At 48.0% G+C, this 20,537-nt stretch overlaps 3 protein-coding genes across 12 annotated transcripts; 2 read left to right on the forward strand and 1 right to left on the reverse strand.

The window, feature by feature from the left end:
• Positions 1 to 119: 119 nt before the first annotated feature.
• KLHDC9 (kelch domain containing 9) lies at positions 120 to 19,963 on the reverse strand. Of its 7 annotated transcripts, none has more exons than XM_089483533.1 (6): positions 19,871 to 19,963; positions 4,894 to 5,038; positions 2,731 to 3,260; positions 2,289 to 2,457; positions 1,657 to 1,855; positions 120 to 422 (listed from the first exon to the last, which is right to left on the reverse strand). In XM_089483533.1, the coding sequence occupies exons 1-6, from the start codon at positions 19,882 to 19,884 to the stop codon at positions 256 to 258; spliced, it is 1,224 nt and encodes a 407-aa protein (XP_089339659.1). In that variant the 5' UTR covers positions 19,885 to 19,963; the 3' UTR covers positions 120 to 255. The 7 variants fall into 7 exon arrangements, with proteins under 7 accessions (XP_089339659.1, XP_089339661.1, XP_089339660.1 ...); XM_089483535.1 differs by lacking the exon at positions 19,871 to 19,963 and adding an exon at positions 19,140 to 19,306; XM_089483534.1 differs by lacking the exon at positions 19,871 to 19,963 and adding an exon at positions 18,386 to 18,403.
• LOC149302184 (V-type proton ATPase catalytic subunit A-like) lies at positions 4,070 to 14,628 on the forward strand. 4 transcript variants are annotated; one of them, XM_089483525.1, is made up of 16 exons: positions 4,070 to 4,366; positions 5,666 to 5,757; positions 6,533 to 6,677; positions 7,108 to 7,236; positions 7,580 to 7,794; positions 7,960 to 8,097; positions 8,256 to 8,407; positions 8,952 to 9,114; positions 9,940 to 10,048; positions 10,355 to 10,477; positions 10,987 to 11,101; positions 11,499 to 11,562; positions 11,913 to 12,116; positions 12,594 to 12,688; positions 13,243 to 13,414; positions 13,521 to 14,628. In XM_089483525.1, exons 3-16 carry the CDS (start codon positions 6,596 to 6,598, stop codon positions 13,611 to 13,613), a joined length of 1,854 nt encoding a protein of 617 aa, XP_089339651.1. In that variant the 5' UTR covers positions 4,070 to 4,366; positions 5,666 to 5,757; positions 6,533 to 6,595; the 3' UTR covers positions 13,614 to 14,628. The 4 variants fall into 4 exon arrangements, with proteins under 4 accessions (XP_089339651.1, XP_089339654.1, XP_089339655.1 ...); XM_089483528.1 differs by lacking the exon at positions 5,666 to 5,757; XM_089483529.1 differs by lacking the exons at positions 4,070 to 4,366; positions 5,666 to 5,757 and adding an exon at positions 4,377 to 4,513.
• Positions 14,696 to 16,341, forward strand: LOC149302185 (lens fiber membrane intrinsic protein-like). The gene is made up of 4 exons (XM_089483545.1): positions 14,696 to 15,136; positions 15,493 to 15,633; positions 15,738 to 15,872; positions 16,274 to 16,341. The coding sequence occupies exons 1-4, from the start codon at positions 14,962 to 14,964 to the stop codon at positions 16,339 to 16,341; spliced, it is 519 nt and encodes a 172-aa protein (XP_089339671.1). The 5' UTR covers positions 14,696 to 14,961.
• Positions 19,964 to 20,537: the final 574 nt, after the last annotated feature.

The following is a 20,537-nucleotide window of genomic DNA, read 5'->3' on the forward strand; positions in this document are numbered from 1 at the left end:
AGATGATACCCAGATTCTACCCCCAAAAGCATCTCTAGTTAAAGGAGAGTTGGACAAGAGCCACATGCGGTCCTTAGAGTTTGTTCTTCGCAGGCCCCAGAGATCAGGCTTGGATCCTAAACCTTTGATAGGTAAAACTTTATTTGTAAGCTGGGAAGTGACAGGAGAAGCCATTTAAACATGCTTTTATTTAATCACAAACCAAAGGAGAAAAGCTCTTTGGGAAACTCGGAGCTGGCGAGAAGGTTCTAGACTTCAGGCAGAGATCTCCAAGCTGTAAATCTCAGGACAAGGGGTCTTGCCATCAGCCCCAAACCCTCCGACGAGGTACAGCTTGTCGTTCCAAAGACAGGTCTGGTGGCCGATCCTCTTCTGGGCCCGGTTGGAAGAAGGAAAGCGGAACCACTTGGCTGGCAAAGACCCTGGAAAGGGAAAAAAGCCCAGCTCAGTTCTTGGAGAACCATCATCCCTCTTGGGTTTTTGTCTTTGGCTCTTTTGCCTGTAGGCTTGGTGTAAAAAAGGCTCCTATTAGGAAATTTTAGGAGAAAGAAAATGTTGGCCAAAGACTTTTCAGTCTTCTCACATTTCGTGTAGGGAGCAAAAAAGGCAGTGAAGTTATGGCTGCATAATCCTCCCTGTCATTCTCCCATCCACTCTTATTATTACAGACTGAAAGAGAGGAATCTCTTCTATTCAGTGTGATAATGTCAGAGAGAGATTCGCTTTCTGAGAGGTATTTCAAAAGTGGGGAATGGAAAAGCTTCTGACTGTCAGCTGGAACTATTTTCTGGGCAGAAAAGGCTGTTTCAGTCCCTGCAGAGAGAATGCTGCGGTTGGGGAGGTTCCACACAAAAACCACACACAGCTGTTCTGTTCTGAAACGAGGCTTTTTCCTGTACAGAAAATAGGTAAAATTCCTTGATGCTTTTTTCCAGAAGCAAACCATATCCCTAGGCGGCTGCCAGACTGCAGAATTAATGCTGTTTGACACCCGTTTTAACTCCATCCTGTGAAATCCTGGGATGTATAGTCTGTGGTGGCAACGACGGAGAAGGCTCACAAAACTACAAATCCCAGAATTCCATAGCATTTGAGTCATGGCATTTTAAAAGTGTTATCAGTGTGCTCTAATTCTGCAGTGAAGATGCACGTCTGGTTCACATTCTCTCAGCCGCTTTGTTTGCCACTTTTCTGGTGATGCCCTAGACTCTGTTTCTCAATTCTCAGCTGATGTTTTTAAGTTACTGCAAAGCAAGGAATTTGGGGTGCTATCAAAGAGCAATTTTATTGGAGTCTGATTTGAGGAGGAAATGTCCTCATTTTGCCCCCCATAAGGACATACCTGTCCTCCAAAATTAACCAGGAATGCTTGCACTAAATGTTGGAGAGGTTTTTTTTTATTTATATACCGCTGTTCCAAAGATCATAGCAGTGAACAGCAAGGAAGCTAATTAGCAAGGAAGCTAATTTGCCCCCAACAGTCTGGGTACTCATTTTAGTTCCCTCCTCGGAAGGATGCAAGCCTGAGTCGAGCTTGGGCCCTTTGGCTGGTCTTGAACTCGCAACCTTGTGGTTTTGAGTGAATGGCTGCAGTACAGGCATTGAACCACTGCGCCACCAGGGCTCCTTAAAGGTTAAAGAGAGAGCTGCTCTTACTTGTATCGTGGACGTAAAGGTCGTTGCAAACGGCATCCCTGCCCTTCCCCAGGGTTTCTCCTCCGAAGATGACAGCGAAAGGCCCCACCACTGTGCAGGATTGATGCCTCAGGCCCTTGGGACCCTCCCCAGATCCCTTTTCGGTGCTGACCAAGCGGGAGAGTTGTTCTGTCAGGCCAGGAGCATGGGTTGAATCAGCCTGATAAAAGAGTGCGTTTGTCAGAAGGAGAGAAAGGAGCATTGGAGAGGCCCTAAATGCACTCCATTGCAAAGGATAGGCATCTAACATAAAAGCCCTTCAAGCACCTTTTCCTTGCCACCCGCAGCAGGAAAAAATACAAGGGCAGCCATTTAAAGAACTGAAGCAAGTAGAGGACAAAGTGGGAGGACGAGAGAAACCAGGACATTTTAAAAGCAACCAAGAAAGTGGAAGGGCAGAGGATTAACCAGGCATCCCTGACAAATTGGGGACATTTGGAGGGTATGTCCTTAGGAATGATTACTAAATCGTTATTTCACTATTGCTTTCGTCATACTGGATGGTGCTGATGACTGTATTAATGTAGTGCTCTGTTCTCCCTCCCTTGAAATGGTCCCCATTCCCTGCTGCAAGGATGCCATCTCTCACTCACATTAATCTTGCTCTTCCCCCAGCGTCCAGCCACGTCGAAGTCGGCCGAGTCACGCCCACCGAAGACCATGAGTTTGTAGCCGCTGCTTTTCCTGGCAGAGCTCCCCTCGGGCAACAGCATGGCGGAGTGGCCGGCCCGCGACGCCGTGCGCGACTCCTCTTCCTCGTACCTGGCAGGTAGAAAAGAGATACGACAAAGTAGTCTTCGTTTTAAACCAAACTGCTGCTCTGCCTTTCCTCCTTCAGGAAGCTAGCACTCAGTCCTAAATTTCAGATTATTTCATGCGCTTCGTCCATGCTCCCTTTGCAGGGAGTGCATTCACATTTCCTAAATGTGGCCAGTGGTAAATTAGTGATTTGGGTCAGTTTTGGGTACTGAACAACGTCTTGGGGAGGTCTAGAATTGCAGCCGCTTCATGCTCAAAACACTGCTCAGGACGTACCAGTAGGTCTTGGCTGCTGGGTTGAGGTGTAAGGTGAAGATGCTGGCATAGCGCCTCTGTGTGCGCAGCCCTCCCTCGCGGCCCACCACTCGCGCCTCGTGGTCCGACAGCTTGGTGCAGGTGTGGCTGCTGAGCCCCACGGGGGCCTGGTTGGAGGGTCCTGCGGACCAGCGTTCCCAGCGTCCGTGCTCCACGTCGAAGCCGCAGACATCGGAGACCCGGCGGGAGCCATCCCAGCCTCCCACAACGCACAGGAAGCGGTCAGCCAGGACCACGGCCTCGTGGTGGCTCCGGCGGTAGCCTTCGTCTGGAGCAATGGTTCTGACCGCCTGGAGCGCCGGGTCGAAGGCCACCACGTCCCCCAGAGGTGGTTCCTGGGTCTCTGGCGATTTCAGTCCCCCGAAGATGAGGAGGTTCCCCCGAACCATGTTGCATGAATGGAAACCACGGGCGAGGAGGTCACTGCGCACCACTGGCCTCCATGCCCAGCCGCTGGGGCCAGCATTGGCGGATGACATGCCAGGGCTGACCTGCAAGAAGCAAAGCAAAGGAAGTTAAAGGCTTGAGTAGTGGTTTGAGTGTTGGACTATGACTCTGGAGACCAGGGTTCAAATCCTAGCTTAGCCATGGAAACACATTGGGTGGCCTTGGGCAAGCCACACTCTCTCAGCCTCAGAGGATGGCAATGGCAAACCTCCTCTGAACAAATCTGGCCAAGAAAACCCCATGATAGGCTTTGGAAATAACCTGAAAGCACATAACAACAACATTTCCAGAAACAAAATATTCACACTAGAACGAAGATGCAGTTGTCTCCTTTTGCCTCTGTGGCAATGTACTGTGGTGCCTGAAACAGATCCATAAAGTAGAGAGGATGAGAACTGTTGGAAGCCCCTAGCCAGCACAGGCAACAGTGATGGATGCTGGGAGTTGCAATGCATGGTCCTCAGAAGGATAACTACATGGCCCACAACAACAAGGGTCCAGAAAGGAAATAGGCCTGCTAGATGCTGCATTTGTCTCCTTTTGCCTCCATGTTGGTGTGATGCCTAGCAGTCTTGGAGAGGGAATGGATCTATTCAGGAAAGAAGGATCACGGCTCCCCCAGACATTGTTGGATTGCACATCCCAGAAGCCCTTAGCCAGCACAGGCAATGGCGATGGATGCTGGGAGTGCAATGCATTATTCTCAGAGGGAAGAAACGTGGCAAGAAAACCCCATGATAGTCGGCAAGGCACACAACGGCAGCCGCAATATTTACCTCCCAATTTTAGCATATCTGCTGCCGAACAGGGGGCCGTTTGTGCAAATGCTGTGCCAAGGCTGGCAAAATATTAAAGGCCGCCTGCAAAAACCTTGCAAAGAAAACATTACATTAACCCAAGCCCAGATTTTCTATTTGGGCGGGCATTGCATGGCCTTCCTCCGCGTTGATAGAAACGCTTGGGCCTACCTGCCAAGAGGGAGCCAGCGCAGAGTAGGAGCCAGTTGCTCGGCAACCGGGAGCCCCTAGCAACCGCATCCGCATGCGCCTCTCCCTTGGCAACCGGCCTGGTTTTCAGCCTAGGCCCATCCCTGCCAGAAAGCATTTTGCTGAGAGCAAAGCCATTGCTCTTGATTTAGAAAGAGACAGAGGTTGGTTTTGGGCGCTGAGAGGTCCAGAGGAATCTGGAATGAGGGGTTTTAAACGGCAGAGAGATGCCAAAGGGATGCCACGCTGAGAGGGCTCCTGGGCCTTTCACGGTCAAAAAGGACAGTTTCAGTTGGCCAAGTGCTGAAACGGTTTGCAATCTAGCAATGCTTCCGTTCTTGCAACACAAATAGAGTGCCTCAGAGAATGTGCAGAGTGCCTGGGCAAAAGACCTCGACAGACCCAGCATTTGCAAACCTAGGGTTCCCTTTTACGTTTTGTCTTCTAGTAGCTAGCCCAAACCATGATACTGTGATCCAAAGGAAATTTTGGAGCCGTTTATTGAGCTAGCAGGTTGTGAGGTTGTGGCCCAGTTCAGACCTGTTTGGAACAGTTGCGACAACTGTGGGTTTGTTTATGGGTTTAGTGCATGAGTCAAAGCTTGTGGGGTAAACAAGCCACAATAAGGGACCCGATTCCTGTATGATCTTGGAAACAATCTACCCCAAAGAAAGGGTTGGAAATGCATTACCCTCGAGATGTCATCCGACTGCAATGCCAAGCATCCGTCATAGTTGCCTGTCATGTCTCGGGGCTGATGGGTTTTGCAGTCCAATGCCATCTTTAGGGGTGCTCTTTGCTTTCCCTTCTCTCCTCTCTCAGGATGACCGGATGTCCTAAATGCAAAGGAGGACACGGTGCTGCAAATATCCATTTGTGGGGTCCGAATGGAGGACATTTTGGAGGTTGAAATGTAGGGCAGACCCTGGGGAAAGGAGGACCTCTGGTGACCCTGACTCAATGGGCTTCTTAGTCCATCATGCTCTTACGTTTTGGGATTCCTTCTGGACACAAGGTGGAAATGTAGGACACATCCTGGGAAAGGAGGATGCCTGGCCACCCTGGTCCCCTCTCCCTGCCTTTTCCTCGCAGGCAGAAACCCAACCGGTCGCCCTCCCTTCCTTGGCTTTTGCTTTCTGAACTTTGGAGGAAAGGATGGCTCTTTTCTGCCGTGAAAAGCATTGGAGGGTGGAAGGAATTACTAAGAAAACCCGTTTTGCTTGAAGCAGGAGGAGGAAAGCAAGCAGGACTGTTGACTGTATACAGCAAGGCTGTTTGCTGTCCTTTTGGGAAGCTTTGCTCCCGCTGGCTCTCTCCTTCCAGTGACCTCCAGTCTCTCCCCAGTTCAGGCCAGGACTGGTTCCAGGGCAGGAGGAAGGCACGCCGGACTGGTTTGCCCTGCCACCTTGGCTGTATAATCAACCATTTATCCCCTCCTACCAAAACCCCTGTCCCCTTGGCAGAAGGAGAGGGCAAAGCAGTGCAGAGACGCTCCCAGCAAGGAAGAAGGACTTTCCTCAACTTCTTCCCATCCTTTTGCAACTCACTTCCAAAAGTAAGACTTAGCTGGGGCTTTGCACTTTCTAAAATGAGGAGAAGATTTGGGACCAGGGATGGTCAGGAAAGTGGGTTTTTCCCCCTTCCATCCCTTGGGAGGGAGGGTCTCTTGCTTTTCATTTCCTTCCCCAGGACCTTCAAGGGTCCACTTGACTTCCAAAACATCTCCAGATAGAAAAGGGAGAAAGGCTCAGAAGTCCACTTTTAAAACAGAAGTTTTAAAACCCTTCGGGAGGAAAGCGGTGGTTTATTTAAGAAGCCCCTGAAAGAATTAAAAGCTGCATCTGCACTGCAGAATTAATGTAGTCTGATACCGCTTTAATTGCCATGTCCATCTATTTTAACATCATTTAATTCCTTTTTTAACCTCGTTTCTATGTTTTTAATTGCATTGGTCTTTTAATATTGTGACACTGCACTGAGTCCTGGTTCTGGGAAATGAGCGGGATACAAATAAAGATGATGATGATGATGATGATGATGATGATGATGATGATGATGATGATGATGATGGCAGCTGAATGCTACAGCATCTTGGGATTTGTAGTTCGTAGTGGCACTGGGAAAAGCAAAATATTCTCACAAAACTGCAAATCCCAGCCATGGAAGTGAAAGCGATGTCAAAGTGCATTAAATCTGCAGTGCAGCTGCAGTCCCTTTCTCTTTTTAATGACAGAAGGGTCCGATGTCCTTCATTAGTTCTATTAGAGCAACCAATAGTATTGCCAATGCCACCACTTTGTTGGGTTTAATTTTCCTCTCTTTCCAAGCAGATACTGATCTGAGGTGGAGGTGTACATTGTGCGTTGCCATTGTGGTTTCATCCCCACAAAGCCATGGATTTCTCCCAGCTGCCCAAGATCGGAGATGCCGAGAAGGAGAGCGAGATGGGCTTTGTCCACGGTGTCTCTGGACCCGGTACGTTCCCTAGTGGTTGCAGAAGCCATGCTGCCCTTCAAGGAGACAACAAAGACACATGGGTTTTCATGTGGCCGCCATCATGTGCCCTTCCATGGCTGGCCTGGCCTTGCAGTCCTTTCTAAAGCTGGGCAGGGCATGCTAGGGAACTAACGCTCTCATTATAGGTCCCAAAAGTACAATGTCCAAGTTCTCTTTTTTGTAGGGCTAGTACTTGGGGTTTTTGGATGCAGAATCAGGATACAGAAGTGTCTTAGTGTATCCTCACTAAGGGAAAATATTCCAGAATTAATTTTCTCAATTTATCTTGGGGAAAAAGGGAGATTTTTTTTTGGGGGGGGGGTTGAGTATGGGAGAAAGCTCTCCCTCCAACGTTTCTCCTTTTTTCCCACCCCTGGGGATTTACATCTCCTTTTCTTCTCCTTGACAGTGGTGATCGCTTGCAAGATGGCCGGGGCCGCCATGTACGAACTGGTGCGAGTCGGACATTTTGAGCTGGTGGGCGAAATCATCCGCCTGGAGGGCGACCTGGCCACCATCCAGGTGTATGAGGAGACCTGTATCCTTCCAAAACGTTCTTCCATCCTTGCTGGGCAAGTTCTTGGCTTCCTTTTATTCTCTGACTTGCTCCACCTTGGCATCCATCTGTCACAGGGAGGGCTTGGACTGTGTCTTCCTTCATGGCAGAATGAGGTTGTATTAGATGGCCCTTGTGGATCCCTCCCAATGCCTGTGATTCTATCGTTCTGTGTTCTGAGTTGAAATGCCTGGCTACTGGTTGCTCCAGAATTGCAGAACTGCAGGTTGGTGAAGGGTATACGGAAGTCTGTGGTTGTTGAAAAGGCAAAGATATATATATATATATGCATGTGTGTGTTTTTCCTGAGCCATGGCTACTCCAGCGGGCGTTTGCGTTGGGGACCCCGTCCTGCGTACCGGGAAACCCCTCTCGGTTGAGCTCGGCCCCGGCATCATGGGCTCCATCTTTGACGGGATCCAGCGTCCGCTGAGGGACATCACGGAGCTCACCAAGAGCATCTACATCCCCCGTGGCATCAACATCACCGCCTTGTCCCGGCAGATCAAGTGGGAGTTCACACCCAGCCCTAACATCCGGGTAAGAGCCGGGAAAAGGATGGGGTTCGTGGGGTATCATTTCTGAACTACAGCTCCCAGAATCCCCACCACAGTTCCTGCAAGAACACTGTCCTTCAAACAGATTCATCATCTATGGCCACACACCATCTTCTAACAACTAACCTTCTCTTCCTCTTCTTTTTAGGTTGGGAGCCATGTAACCGGTGGCGATATTTATGGGGTGGTGCGCGAAAACTCCCTCATCAAACACATGATCATGGTGCCGCCTCGGTCCAAGGGCACCGTCACCCACATCGTCCCGGCTGGGAATTACGATGCTTCGGTACGGCTGTGTGTTGTCCATGTGTGTGGATGGACAACACACATTCCCCAGCAGCAAATTTCATTTCCGAACAGCTCTTACCATCAGGGAGTCCTTCCCAATGTTTCTGGCATTAGACTGTGCTCCTTCTTACCTCTGTGTCTCCTTTCTCCCCAAAGGATGTGGTGCTGGAACTTGACTTCGAGGGAGTGAAGGAGAAGCTCACAATGGTGCAAGTCTGGCCCGTCCGGCAGATCCGTCCTGTCTCTGAGAAGCTGCCGGCCAACAACCCCCTCCTCACTGGCCAGAGGGTCCTGGACGCCCTTTTCCCGTAAGTCTCCTTTGCTTTCTTTGGCCATAATATGTGTGTGTTGAATGCCTTCAAGTCGTTTCCAACTTATGGCGACCTTAAGATGAACGGTCCCCAATTTGGCAGGGACCCTCCCAATGAATCCTCTGCTGTCCCACTTTTTCAGTTGCTTTAAAAATGTCCCAGTTCCTCTCTCCTTCTTTCACTTTATTTGCTGGAAACTAGGCTCAAAGCTGGGTCAGAGTGATTCTTGAACTCTGGTCCTCCAGATGTTTTGGACTTCAGCATCCAGAATCTTAGACTATTGGCTAATAGGGCTGTGGCTTCTGGGAGCTGAAGTCCAAAAGAGCAGAGTTTGGGAATCACTGGGTAGACCATGCTTTTTGTCTTTCCGAACCCTCCAGTTTTAGGATTCTGTGAACATGCAGCGCCATACTGTCCACTGTGTGATACTGGAGGTGTGGAGAAATATCTAATGGTCCTGGGCTACTCTCACACATTTTCTGGTCCAACCAGAGCTTGGAAAAGTTACATTTTCCCCTCCCGGACTGCTCTCTTCCCGCAGGTGTGTTCAGGGTGGGACCACCGCCATCCCAGGGGCCTTTGGCTGTGGTAAGACGGTCATCTCCCAGTCGCTCTCCAAATACTCCAACAGCGATGTGATCATCTACGTTGGCTGTGGCGAACGGGGCAATGAGATGTCCGAGGTCCTGAGGGACTTTCCTGAGGTGAGAAACTCACAGGGCAGTGGAGACCCTGGCATCCGTGAATGGTGGTGGTGAGTCCGTCCCGGACAGTAGTCTGAACTTTGAAGGAGCTCTCCAAAGCGTAGAAACTTTTGGATGCTCAGGTTCAGAAGAACCTTTAAAGTTCACATCCAAACCAGGAATGGCTTCCCTGACACACAGGTTGTTAGCAGAGGCAAAACAAATCTGAGAGCATGGGAAGTTACTGGTGGAAAGTGGTTCCCTTCTATTACTTATTATGAGTTTTGAGAAGGGTGAAGCATTACTTTTTAAAGCAACGTTGTTGTTGATCATGATGCTGCACCGTCATGTGCTTCCAAGCCATGTCTGACTTATATTGACCCAAAGGCAGAGGTTTTCTTGGCCAGATTTCTTCAAAGCCTGCCACCCTTGCTTTCCTCTGAGACTGAGAAAGTGTGACTTGCCACATATCCTGGGTCTAACCTTCGCTGTGTCAACCAGTTTTATGGAAGGATACGTCCCTGAAGCTGGGACACACAAGAGCCAAGCAGCTTTCTAAGCCCGCCCAAGCAAAACATTATCAGCCTTCCTTTTCAGTTTCTATCGCCAATGGGAATTATCAATCAAAGAGGTGCATTTATCTTTGGTTTTGCAGAAGTGCTCCCGCAAGTGGCAAGAGACATTTGTCTATCATAGCGCATGATTCCGCTCGACTATGTATGTTGCATTTTGCATGCTTTGTTTTCTGAAGGCTCATTGGAAAGTAAACGCAGGCTCAGTTGCCAAATCCTCCCATCCCTTCTCTCCTTTCTCACCATTTCCCTTGCTTGCTCCCATCTCTCTCAGCTCACGATGGAAGTGGATGGCAAGACGGAGACCATCATGAAGCGCACCTCGCTGGTGGCCAACACCTCCAACATGCCGGTGGCGGCTCGAGAGGCCTCCATTTACACAGGTGAGGAGTCCTTGAGCTTGAAAGTGGGGATATTTTCTTTTGGAACGATGAATTATGACCTAGGATAGGTGCTCATATATTTCTTACCCCTGCGTTATTTCTAAAAACAATGTGGCAAGTGCCACAACAAACTATAAACCCCAAGAGTCCATTAGATGGAGCCATGGCGATGAAAGCAGTGTCCAATTGCATTAATGCTGCAGTGTGGCATGCAGCTTGACTCTTTTGCTTGAGCCGCCTGTTCTTTGGAGAAAGCCTTCCTGCAATAGCTCTTTTCCTCCATCCTTTTCCTCTCTTCAACTTCAGGGATCACCTTATCAGAATATTTCCGTGACATGGGCTATCATGTCAGCATGATGGCCGACTCCACTTCCCGTTGGGCGGAGGCCCTCCGCGAGATCTCTGGGCGATTGGCCGAGATGCCTGCAGGTAATCCCTTTTTCCGTTTCATCTGCACTCATGATCTCTATTGTGGCAACAGAGTGAGAAATATGTAGGGATTGTAAAGGGGGCTGGGGATGTTTAGCCTTGAGAAGAGACGGTTAAGAGGTGATATGATAAGCCCTGTTTAAGTATTTGAAGGGGTTTCACATTGAGGATGGAACAAGCTTCTTTTCAGTAAGGGCTGTTTGACAGTGGAATGCACTCCTTCGGATAGTGATGGAGCCTCCCTCCTTGGAGGTCTTGAAACAGAGGCTGGATGGCCATCTGTCAATGGGGATGCTTTGATTGAGAGTCCCTGCATGGCAGAAGAAGGGGGTTGGACTGGATGGCCTTTCTTGGGGTTTCTTCCAACTCTAGGCTTCTATGATTCTATGAGTGTTTTCGGGCTGCAACAAAGCCCTCCCCATTGGTGTATAAACTGATATCCTTTACTTGACAGGTTATACGCATGCCAATGTTTACCACTGCCAACCCTTATCTGTTCTCAATTCCAGACAGTGGGTACCCAGCTTATTTGGGTGCCCGCTTGGCCTCTTTCTATGAACGAGCCGGGCGTGTAAAGTGCCTGGGCAGCCCCGAGCGGGAAGGGAGCGTCAGTATCGTCGGGGCGTAAGTGTTCACCCAAACCTCCTCTCCCCACCCATGATCCCTGGATTCCCTTCTCACTGGCAGAGGCTTGCTAAAACCCACGGCATGATCTCTGGAGCAGATAAAGCATCTTCCCTCTGAGCAGTTTCTTGCATTTACCTCTTTCAACGCTTTGATAAAGATGCCGGATGCCGGTGAAAGATGAGCTTTCACTCCGTCCAAAAGACATCCAGTTAAAAAGATAATATTCAGTCGCTGTAGGAAACCCCTTTTCCTTCCTCACAGTGATCTGTAGGCTCTTGCATGCACATTCTTCTCTCCGCCATTAATGACCCAGCATTATCTGCAACATTTGCACAATGTTTTATCTATCTATCATAGTCGGAATCTGACAACCCTTTTTCCATCTGACTTCCAGGGTGTCCCCTCCTGGGGGTGACTTCTCTGACCCAGTAACCTCCGCAACCTTGGGCATCGTCCAGGTGAGTTCTCCATTGCTTTCCAAAACTCTTCATCTCACTTGATTTTGGAAGCTAAGCAGGGTTTGCTTTTGCATGAGCCAAATGGGAAGGGCAAGGTTCTGCAACCTCCTCTCTTTCCCGCTGAGTTGACCGAATGCAAACTACTTTTGCACTTTGCACTCAGTTTGCAGCAACTGAACGAAGCTGAAGGGGGAAAGAGGTGGAAAGAGAAACTGGGACATTTAAAAAGCAAAGATGAATTAGGACTGTCCCTATGGGACAGTTGGTGGTTGGGATTGTATAAAGCAGCTCTCTAATGTCCTCAAAACAGTCCGGCCAAGTTCTCACTTCCCTTCCCTTCCCAATCTCAGGTCTTCTGGGGTTTGGACAAGAAGCTGGCTCAGAGGAAGCATTTCCCATCAGTGAACTGGCTGATCAGCTACAGCAAATACATGCGGGCTCTGGATGAGCATTACGAGAGGCACTACCCCGAGTTTGTCTCCTTGCGTACGAAGGCCAAAGAGATCCTCCAGGAGGAGGAAGACCTCGCGGAGATTGTCCAGCTGGTTGGGAAGGTAAAGAGGCAGAAGGGAAAGGCGATCGTCTCATTTCTCACCCCTTTTACTTCAACTCTCCATTGGTGTCATGGTCGGTTCAGAGAGAACAGTGTGCACTGCATTGGAAACATGGAACGTTTCCCTCTTCAGTTTGTTGAGATCTAGTACTTGTGTTGGTTGATGTCACATTAAATTATCCCTCAAAAGCCTGAGACATTAGAAAATGTACTGCTTGCCAGAGCATCATTTCCTGAATCCTATGCCTATGAGAATGACATTAACAAACTTGCACCCTGGTGCTAGATTTTCTTGTACTTTTCTTGTAGAAGAACCCCCAGCACCACTTTCCAAATGAACTGAGCCTTTTGTTTTGGAAACCACATGCCCGCTGATGTTTTCCTAGCCAAGAGAGTAGAGGAAAGGAGCCAGTCCCTAATGTTTGTGTCCCCATCCCTCTATTTTCCTGCCTATCCTCCCTGTTTGTTTTTTCTGCAGGCCTCTCTTGCCGAAACGGACAAGATCACGCTTGAGGTGGCCAAGCTGATCAAGGACGACTTCTTGCAGCAAAATGGCTACTCCTCCTATGACAGGTAACGCCTGTTGACCGCAACCCAATATTTGGAAAGCTCTCTTCAGCTTTTGTGCCCAATTTGGCTGGAGTTTTGGAGCTATATATTAAGTCCAGTGGTCTTGGTGCTCAGTTTGTGTTTGGGGTTGCCAAGTCTGAACTATCCCTGATCCTGAGATTTTGGGGCCCAAACCTGAGGATGATCCCCTTGTAGTGTCAAAAGGGATAGCCCCTGGTGATTCCGTTAAGCATAGAACTGGGGAATTGTCTGTCTATCTATCTATCTATCTATCTATCTATCTATCTATCTATCTATCTATCTAATCTTGTCTACACACATGCCATCCCAAACACATAAGAAGGGCTATACATCCTTGGAGCTTTCTGGACACTTTCTCAAGGGAAGGTGCCTTCAGCTCACTACTACTACTACTACTACTACTACTACTACTACTACTACTACTTCTTCTTCTTCTTCTTCTTCTTCTTCTTCTTCTTCTTCTTCTTCTTCTTCTTCTCCTCCTCCTCCTCCTCCACCAATTCTCCTCCTCCTCCTCCTCCTCCTCCTCCTTCCAGATTCTGCCCTTTCTACAAGACGGTGGGGATGCTCCAGAACATGATCTCCTTCTACGAACTGGCGCGCCACGCGGTGGAGTCCACGGCCCAATCGGAGCACAAGATCACCTGGGCCGTCATCCGCGAGAACCTGGGCGACGTCATGTACAAGCTGAGCTCCATGAAATTCCAGGTGAGGGCCAGGAGGTGTCCGGCTTTGGAAAGTTTTAGACTTGCTTGCCTAGATTTGGATTCTGTTTGCATCTATGAAACCTGCCACTCTTTGGGCTTTTCTTTAGGATCCCGTGAAGGATGGCGAGGCGAAGATCAAAGCTTATTATGCCCAGCTGAATGAGGAAATGCAGAATGCCTTCCGCAACTTGGAGGACTGAAAGGAGAACTAGGGGTGGCATTCTTGCATGATTTCAGATAAGAGTGGTTGTGGTGACCCCAACCAAACCACCTTTCTATGGGCTCCATGTTCTTGTCTCATCTCTGATGGGACAATATTGCGGGACATAACATTTTAGCAAATGGTCACACCTCTGTTTGGTGTCTGTTTTAACACAGTAGTGAAAGAAGGCCAGAGTAAACCTTGGGCGTCTCCTCTCACAAGTTCCACTTTATGTATCCTAAATAAATTTAAGTGCAGTTGTGTATCCTCAGTTCCTTTCCACAATTGCTTTGGGGAGACCTCTTACATTACTGAGTTACATTTTGGGTTGTTCCTGGTGCACAATGGCAATGATGCATAACAGGACCGATGCACAATGGGACCAATACAAAGAAATGTCTTTGCAGCCCTTCTCTAATGGAAAAAAAAAGCCAATGGGAGGACTCCATGGTAGTTCTTCATTTGGGTGTTGAGCATGTTGAGCATGCATCATGGATTCTGATTTTAATTCAGGGAAAGGAGGGAAAAGCGTACGTCAGCAGTCAGGTTTGGAAAAGGCTTTCCTAAACAATGCCCAAGCTGATCCTTTGGGGTCATGCAAAGGGGGAGGTCAGAGAGTCATGGGATCTGTCCCTTTGGTTCATTCTGGTCACAAGAGAAAGGGTTCCCAAACTTTCTCCTCCGCTCTCCATGCATCCCAGTCCTGCATCAGCAAAACCACAAGAGAGGAAAAGCAGTGTTTCTGGGGACCAGCGGGTGCGAGAGGCTTCCAGCCCATTGTGCGCCTTGTGTCACAATGTGTCTCCGGACAATGCGCCGGAGGGGCTATAAAAGTTGAGTCTTTGCAGGGTGTTTGCTCTTTGTGCGCATGGGAGGACGCGAAAGTTGTGCATCTCTGGGAGAGGAAGGGAGGCTAGCAAACGGTGAGCAGAGAGGTCCAAAACATCTCAGCCAGCAAAGATGGGTTGCTTTCTTGGATAACGGTTTGTCAAAACGATTGAGCGCTGAAGGTAAGTTGGAAATTTCATCTATCTATCTATCTATCTATCTATCTATCTATCTATCTATCTATCTATCTATCCATCCATCCATCTCTATAGCCCAGTTTTCTCCTTAAACATGATCCAAGGTGGCTTGCAAACATTTGTTTTAAAGACCAAGGTTTGAATTTTCTCTCAGCCAAGTGACTTTTTCTCAGCAAATGGGGATAACTATTCCTTCTCTCTTTCTCTCTTTCCCAAAAACCACCTCATCTGCCCCATGCGTCCCAGGAAGAGCCGTCCCCGCTGGTCCTTCTTCACGAGGAGGGACCCCCTCCTGAACCCTTGACCAGCGAGTGGTCAGTGATGCTGGGCTTGATGGGGGGAGGACTCCTGTGCGCCGCCTCCGGCCTGGTCCTCCTCATCGTTGCCACAGCCACGGACTTTTGGATGCAGTACCGGTACTCGGGTACCCTCAGCAACCAGGGCCTTTGGCGGTTCTGTGTAGGCAGCAAGTGCCACCCGCACACCATCACCCTTGGTAAGATAGAGGCCAGAAGACACAGGGGGGGAACTGCAAGAAATAATTGGTGTATCTTTACAAATCCTTAGCTAAGGCTGCATCTGCACTGCAGAATTAATTCAGTTTGACATTGCTTTAACTGCCATGGCTCCATCCTATGAAATCCTAGGGTTTGCACTTTGTGGTGGCACCAGAGCAGTTTGACAAAATTACAGTTCCCAGAATTCCTTAGCATTGAGCCATGGCAATTAAAAGTGTTGTCAAACTATTAATTCTGCATTGTGGTTACCATTTGAGTTAACTAAGGAGCTGATGCAGGATTCTGCCAGGTATTGATGATTGATTGATTGATTGATTACTGTCTTCTCATATAGCCTTCTGGGATACGACCCGGGCCTTCATGATCCTCTCTGTCATCTCTTCCTTCGCGGGGATCATCTTGGGACTCACCGCTTACTCTAGTAGCACCGGTTCCACCCGGACGCGCTCCGCGGGCATCACGCTCTTGATGGCAGGTGGGACGCACCAAGGAGAATCCATGTTCAATATATAGGGGATGTGGGGCTGTTGACATGAAATTTCAGGATCTCAACTGATCATGTCCTTTCTTCGCACCCAGGTCTCTTTGCTGTGCTGGGTGTTTCTGTCTACACCGGGGTGACAGTGAATTTCTATGCAAAGCGCTACGCAGAATGGCGTTTCTCTTGGTCCTACATTCTGGGCTGGATTGCGGTCATCCTGACCATCTCCGCAGGTATTTAATTAAGGAGGGACGATAAGGAACATTTAATCTGGAGTTTCTAGGCAGATGGTGGATGCAGAGCAGAGAGGAGGGTGGGTCCTGGCACCACAGTAACAGGGAGGAGAAGACCCATGTGTTTCCTAGAGCGTACTTACAAGTATAGCAACTTATCAATTAATCCTTGCAATTTGTAACCCTCTCCGAGCTGGTGATTTGCACCCATCCCTTTCCTCTGGGCCAGAATTGAGCCCAGCACAATTGAAGAATGTGCACCCTTTTCTTCTGGCTGGAGAAGACCCATGGAAACTGAAGGTCTGGGTCACAAAAAACTTGGGTCTATGGCTCTGAACTTGTGGCCACCTCTGTTTCCTCCTGGCCACCTTGGCTCACACATTCACCTTTTCCTTCTTCAGGTGTGTTCCACATTTGTGCCGTGCCCAGAAACTCATCCCCTGATAGCTCCAATGTGGTGAGCGGATGACTCCCTACTGTTCTCTTGGCACACTGGTCCAACTCTGTCCTATCCTGGTTCTTGGTTATCTTGGGATTCCTGGTGGCCTCCACTGCTACATCCTTCACCCACCCTCTACGGCTTCTTTGGGGATTCACTAGACGACAAGCACCACCACCGCCACCAGATTTTTGCTGATGGGACATGTACTGAGTAGTCTAGACCTTCCTTGTGTATTGGCCCCAATCCTACTGGACAGTCCCAACTCAAGTAGACCCATGGACTCAGTTGTTATATGGCAAGCCAACATCATCAGTTCAGTGGGTCAACAATAGCCCACAACGATAGGTTTAATGGAACAATTGTAGTCAACATTCGTTTATTCAGTGGGTCAGCCTGTCAACATCCATTGATTCAATGGGTCACCTGGAGTCAACTGTAGTCAATGCCCATTGATCCAGTGGGTCAGCCTGTCAACATTTATTGACTTAATGGGTCAGTTATAGTTAATACCCATTGAGTCAATGGTCAGCTGATCAACATTCATTGATTCAATGAGCTAGTTGTAGTGAACTGTACTCAACACCCATGGATCCAATGAGTCAGCCAGTCAACATCCATTGACTGAATGGGTCAGTTATAGTCAATACCCATTGAGTCAATGGTCAACTGATCAACATTCATTGATTCAATGAGCTAGTTGTAATCAACTGTAGTTGATACCCATGGATCCAATGGGTCAGCCAGTTAACATCCAAGTCAACTGTAGGTGATACTACACATCCAGTACCCAACTATAGTCAACTGTAGTTCATACTACATATCCAGTACTCATTGAGTATCGCATCATGGCCTGTCATTCACTCCACTGTTGCTCAATCGATACCCAGACTTTGTAATATCCATATCCCTGGATGAATATGGGCACTGCAAATATTCTCAGTACAATTTTGAACACAGACAAGGCATAGGTCCCAAGCAAAACACCAGCCTATAATTCCAAAAATTCTGGGGGGACCCTGTCTGGGGAAACTGGGAGTATCTTTTGAACCACAAAGGATAATTTTCCTAAATTCAGTTCTTTTGCAACTGGGACACCCTTAATCCACTCTAATTCCGTGGTTGATTCATTTACAATATGAACCCACAAGATGGCAGCAGCTACCAAGTTGGAGAAAACAATGTTTTGGCACCAGCAAAGCTCTGGCCTGGCAAAACCATGGGCAGCTGTGTAGTTTGTGATGCCCACAAGCCTCTTAGTTTTGGCTGCGGCAGACTAAAATGGCTGCCCACCTTGTTCACGTCTCTGGCCCATGTATGTTGGGAATAACGGGTCAGTTTCACTCTTATTTTTTTTGACCTCTCAGCTTTTTCCATCTCCTTTGGTTATGACAAAATTAAAGTGGAAAAACACCTCAGGTGATAACAAAAGAGTTTCTAGCTTGCCTCCCTTTTAAAAAAATTAAATTGGTTTTAATGCAAATGGTCTACTTGAGCATCAACATAAAAAAAGCATTCGGAGAGACATGTATAGAGATATATGTTTGTGTGTGTATTACATATGGTTTGAGTGTTGGACTACGACACTGGGAGACCAGGGTTCGAATCCTGGTTCAGCCATGAAACTCCCTCTGAGGAAACTTGCCAGGAAAACCATATAATTCACCTTAGGTTCACCATATGTCGAAAAATGACTTGGAGGCATGCAACAAGAACATTGTTGTTTGACAAGGAAACATATATATATATATATATATATATATATAGAGAGAGAGAGAGAGAGAGAGAGAGAGAGAGAGAGAGAACAAAAATAAATTATATTTCTTCTTTGTGGTCTCTGTGAATGCACACAAATGGGTTATATATGCACCTGCGCAGTTAACTTAGGAACCTTCTTGGCACCATTGGAGGCAATTTTGTTAGCAATTGCCTTATTGGCCAGCTTCCTGCCTACACCCTTTTATTCGCCGCAAAAGCAGCGTCTAGGAACTTCAGAGAGTAATTTTCCTGTCAGACTTTTAAAATGGGATCAATCTGCGTTTTGGCGGCCATTTTTTAAAAATCATTGTCATACTTAAAATTCTGAGGTAAAGTTGTCTTAACGGCAGCTTGCCTCACTTTTGCATTTCATTTTCTGAGGTAATTTGTAAAATAAAATGGCCGCTCAACTCAATTAGTGTGCTTGGGCAGAGTGCCTTTATTCTCCTGAGGGGGAAAATCTTTTTAAACAGCCGCCCCCTTCATTGGCGCGCTTGTTTAGGTCCTTTTTATTTCTGAGGAGAAATTTTTAAAATGGCGCCTGACTCACTGGCGCATTTGGCAAACTGCCTTTGTGCTCCTGAGGAGAATCTTTTAAAATGGTGCTTGCCTCACTGGTGCGCTTTATACCTCTTATCTGTGAGAGAAGGTTTAAAATGGCCGCCAAAACGCCTCTGTCTCTAAGAAGGTTCCGGAGCTTACAGCGCTATATAAATAAAGCATAATATGACTCATTTGTGTGGATTCCCAGATGACCTCTCAGAGAAATATGGTTACAGCTAAGCAACTTGTCCATTTATGTGTGGTATTTGTGCAGTGTGAGTCAAAAAGGCCCCAAGTCACAACAACAGAGGAGGCAACACCTCCTGTGGTCCAACCATCTTCTGCTTGTTGTGAGTCCTAACAAACCAATGGAGCCAATTTGTTCCATGATCGACCTTCATGGTATGCAAAGGTTTAAGCAAGACTTCCTTTGTGGTGAGATCACTCAGTTCCAGAACAACAACTTCCATTTCTTGGTGTGTGTCCCGCACTGACTCAGTTGCGGGTGACTCGCTGAGGTTACACACCGGCTAGTGGGTCAGAAGAAGGGTGGACAACTGACCACGCAAACCTCAACTACTTTGTCTTATGGCTGAAGCTGATGGTCCAGTTTCTAATCCGTGTCAGCGGGGCAGAGAATCCGCTCCGGGTTTTCAAAGAGGTCTCCAGCTCATTGAAAGCTAGCGTAAAACCAGGACTGGATTGAGTGCCCCAGAGACATGGAAGCCTCTATTTCTGGGGTGTTAAATCTGATAGACATGGGGAGGATTGCCTTAAGCTTCGTGGGACCCAGCCTTGCCCTCGTGGGGTTTCAAAATGGCTCCCCAAATGGCCCACTTTCCACATAACAATGTGGGTTACTGGTTTCCAAGGTTTTGTGTGGTGTATTTACCCCGCTCGGCCATAGAAACCCAGTGGGTAAGTCACACTCTCTCAGCCTCAGAGGGAGGTAATACCAAATCCACTCTGAACAAATCTTGCCTTGATGGGGTTGCCATAAGTTGGAAACTTATGGCACACAATAACAAGGCTGCATGGTGTAGTGGTTTGAGCCCTGGACTATGACTCTGGAGACCAGGGAACTTTGGAGGAGTGGTGTCAAACTGGATTATTTCTGCAGTGCGAATGCAGCCTCAGGTGGTGCAAAGGAAGGAGCTGCTATATCCTGTCAGACAGGTGTGTAACCTCTGATCCCTTCCGCCAGCGAAAGGTGTGTGATGCAGGTGTGTCAGGAAGGAGGAGCCATGCTTTTGCACACCTGTTGTGCCACATTCCAACACAACCCACAAGTGAGAGCTTCCTGGGCTGAAGCAAAAGCAAAGCCAAGGGACCGACTTGTCCTCTTCGGCCGCCAGAGGGAGGAAGACTCTCAAAACGTTTGCCCCACAAAGCCTTTCTGCCTCAGAGCTTCTGAATGCAAAGGATATATATATATATATATATATATATAGAGAGAGAGAGAGAGAGAGAGAGAGAGAGAGTTTATTTTACCCCAAATGTTTATACAAACTCTGCAAACAAAACCACACACTCCTCAGGGACTCACAAAGCCCCTGTCAAAATGGGGCAGAGATACGCAAAGAAGAAACCTCAACATTGCAAAGAAGGATTAATAGACACCATCCAAAATTTAATTCAATGAATGGGATTAATATCCCAAAATGGGGTTCAAGGCGGCTTGCTCAGACAAGGCTATAAATCATATCGGGCCTTTGCACAATTTGTGAAAGGACTGCAGCTCAGCAGCATGGACCCCAAAGGGCCACTGTTGTGTGTCCTATTTGTCCACAGAAATCCACTGAAAACCCACCATTTTAAGGTGTCTTTCACACCACACACTGATAGGGAAGTATAATAAGGAGAGGCTGAGGGCTGACATGGCTGCCCTCCTGAAAGGCCCCAGAACCAAAGGGAGCCATTTTCTG

This window comes from Sceloporus occidentalis, unplaced genomic scaffold (assembly GCF_023333645.1).
Source record: "Sceloporus occidentalis isolate IW3139 unplaced genomic scaffold, rSceOcc1.0.p SCAF_20, whole genome shotgun sequence".
In the NCBI taxonomy this organism is placed as follows: Eukaryota; Metazoa; Chordata; class Lepidosauria; order Squamata; family Phrynosomatidae; genus Sceloporus; species Sceloporus occidentalis.

Excerpts from the sequence above, each read along its gene's own strand:
- LOC149302184 (XM_089483525.1), top strand. The coding sequence starts at position 6,596 with ATGGATTTCTCCCAGCTGCCCAAGATCGGAGATGCCGAGAAGGAGAGC. Across the intron at positions 9,115-9,939 it reads TCCTGAGGGACTTTCCTGAG|CTCACGATGGAAGTGGATGG; the intron begins GTGAGAAACTCA and ends CATCTCTCTCAG. Across the intron at positions 13,415-13,520 it reads TGAGCTCCATGAAATTCCAG|GATCCCGTGAAGGATGGCGA; the intron begins GTGAGGGCCAGG and ends GCTTTTCTTTAG.
- LOC149302185 (XM_089483545.1), top strand. The coding sequence starts at position 14,962 with ATGCTGGGCTTGATGGGGGGAGGACTCCTGTGCGCCGCCTCCGGCCTG. Across the intron at positions 15,137-15,492 it reads CCCGCACACCATCACCCTTG|CCTTCTGGGATACGACCCGG; the intron begins GTAAGATAGAGG and ends CTTCTCATATAG. Across the intron at positions 15,634-15,737 it reads CATCACGCTCTTGATGGCAG|GTCTCTTTGCTGTGCTGGGT; the intron begins GTGGGACGCACC and ends CTTCGCACCCAG.
- KLHDC9 (XM_089483532.1), bottom strand. The coding sequence starts at position 5,100 with ATGTCCTCCATTCGGACCCCACAAATGGATATTTGCAGCACCGTGTCC. Across the intron at positions 2,458-2,730 it reads CCAGCAGCCAAGACCTACTG|GTACGAGGAAGAGGAGTCGC; the intron begins GTACGTCCTGAG and ends TCTACCTGCCAG. Across the intron at positions 1,856-2,288 it reads GGGGGAAGAGCAAGATTAAT|GCTGATTCAACCCATGCTCC; the intron begins GTGAGTGAGAGA and ends CTCTTTTATCAG.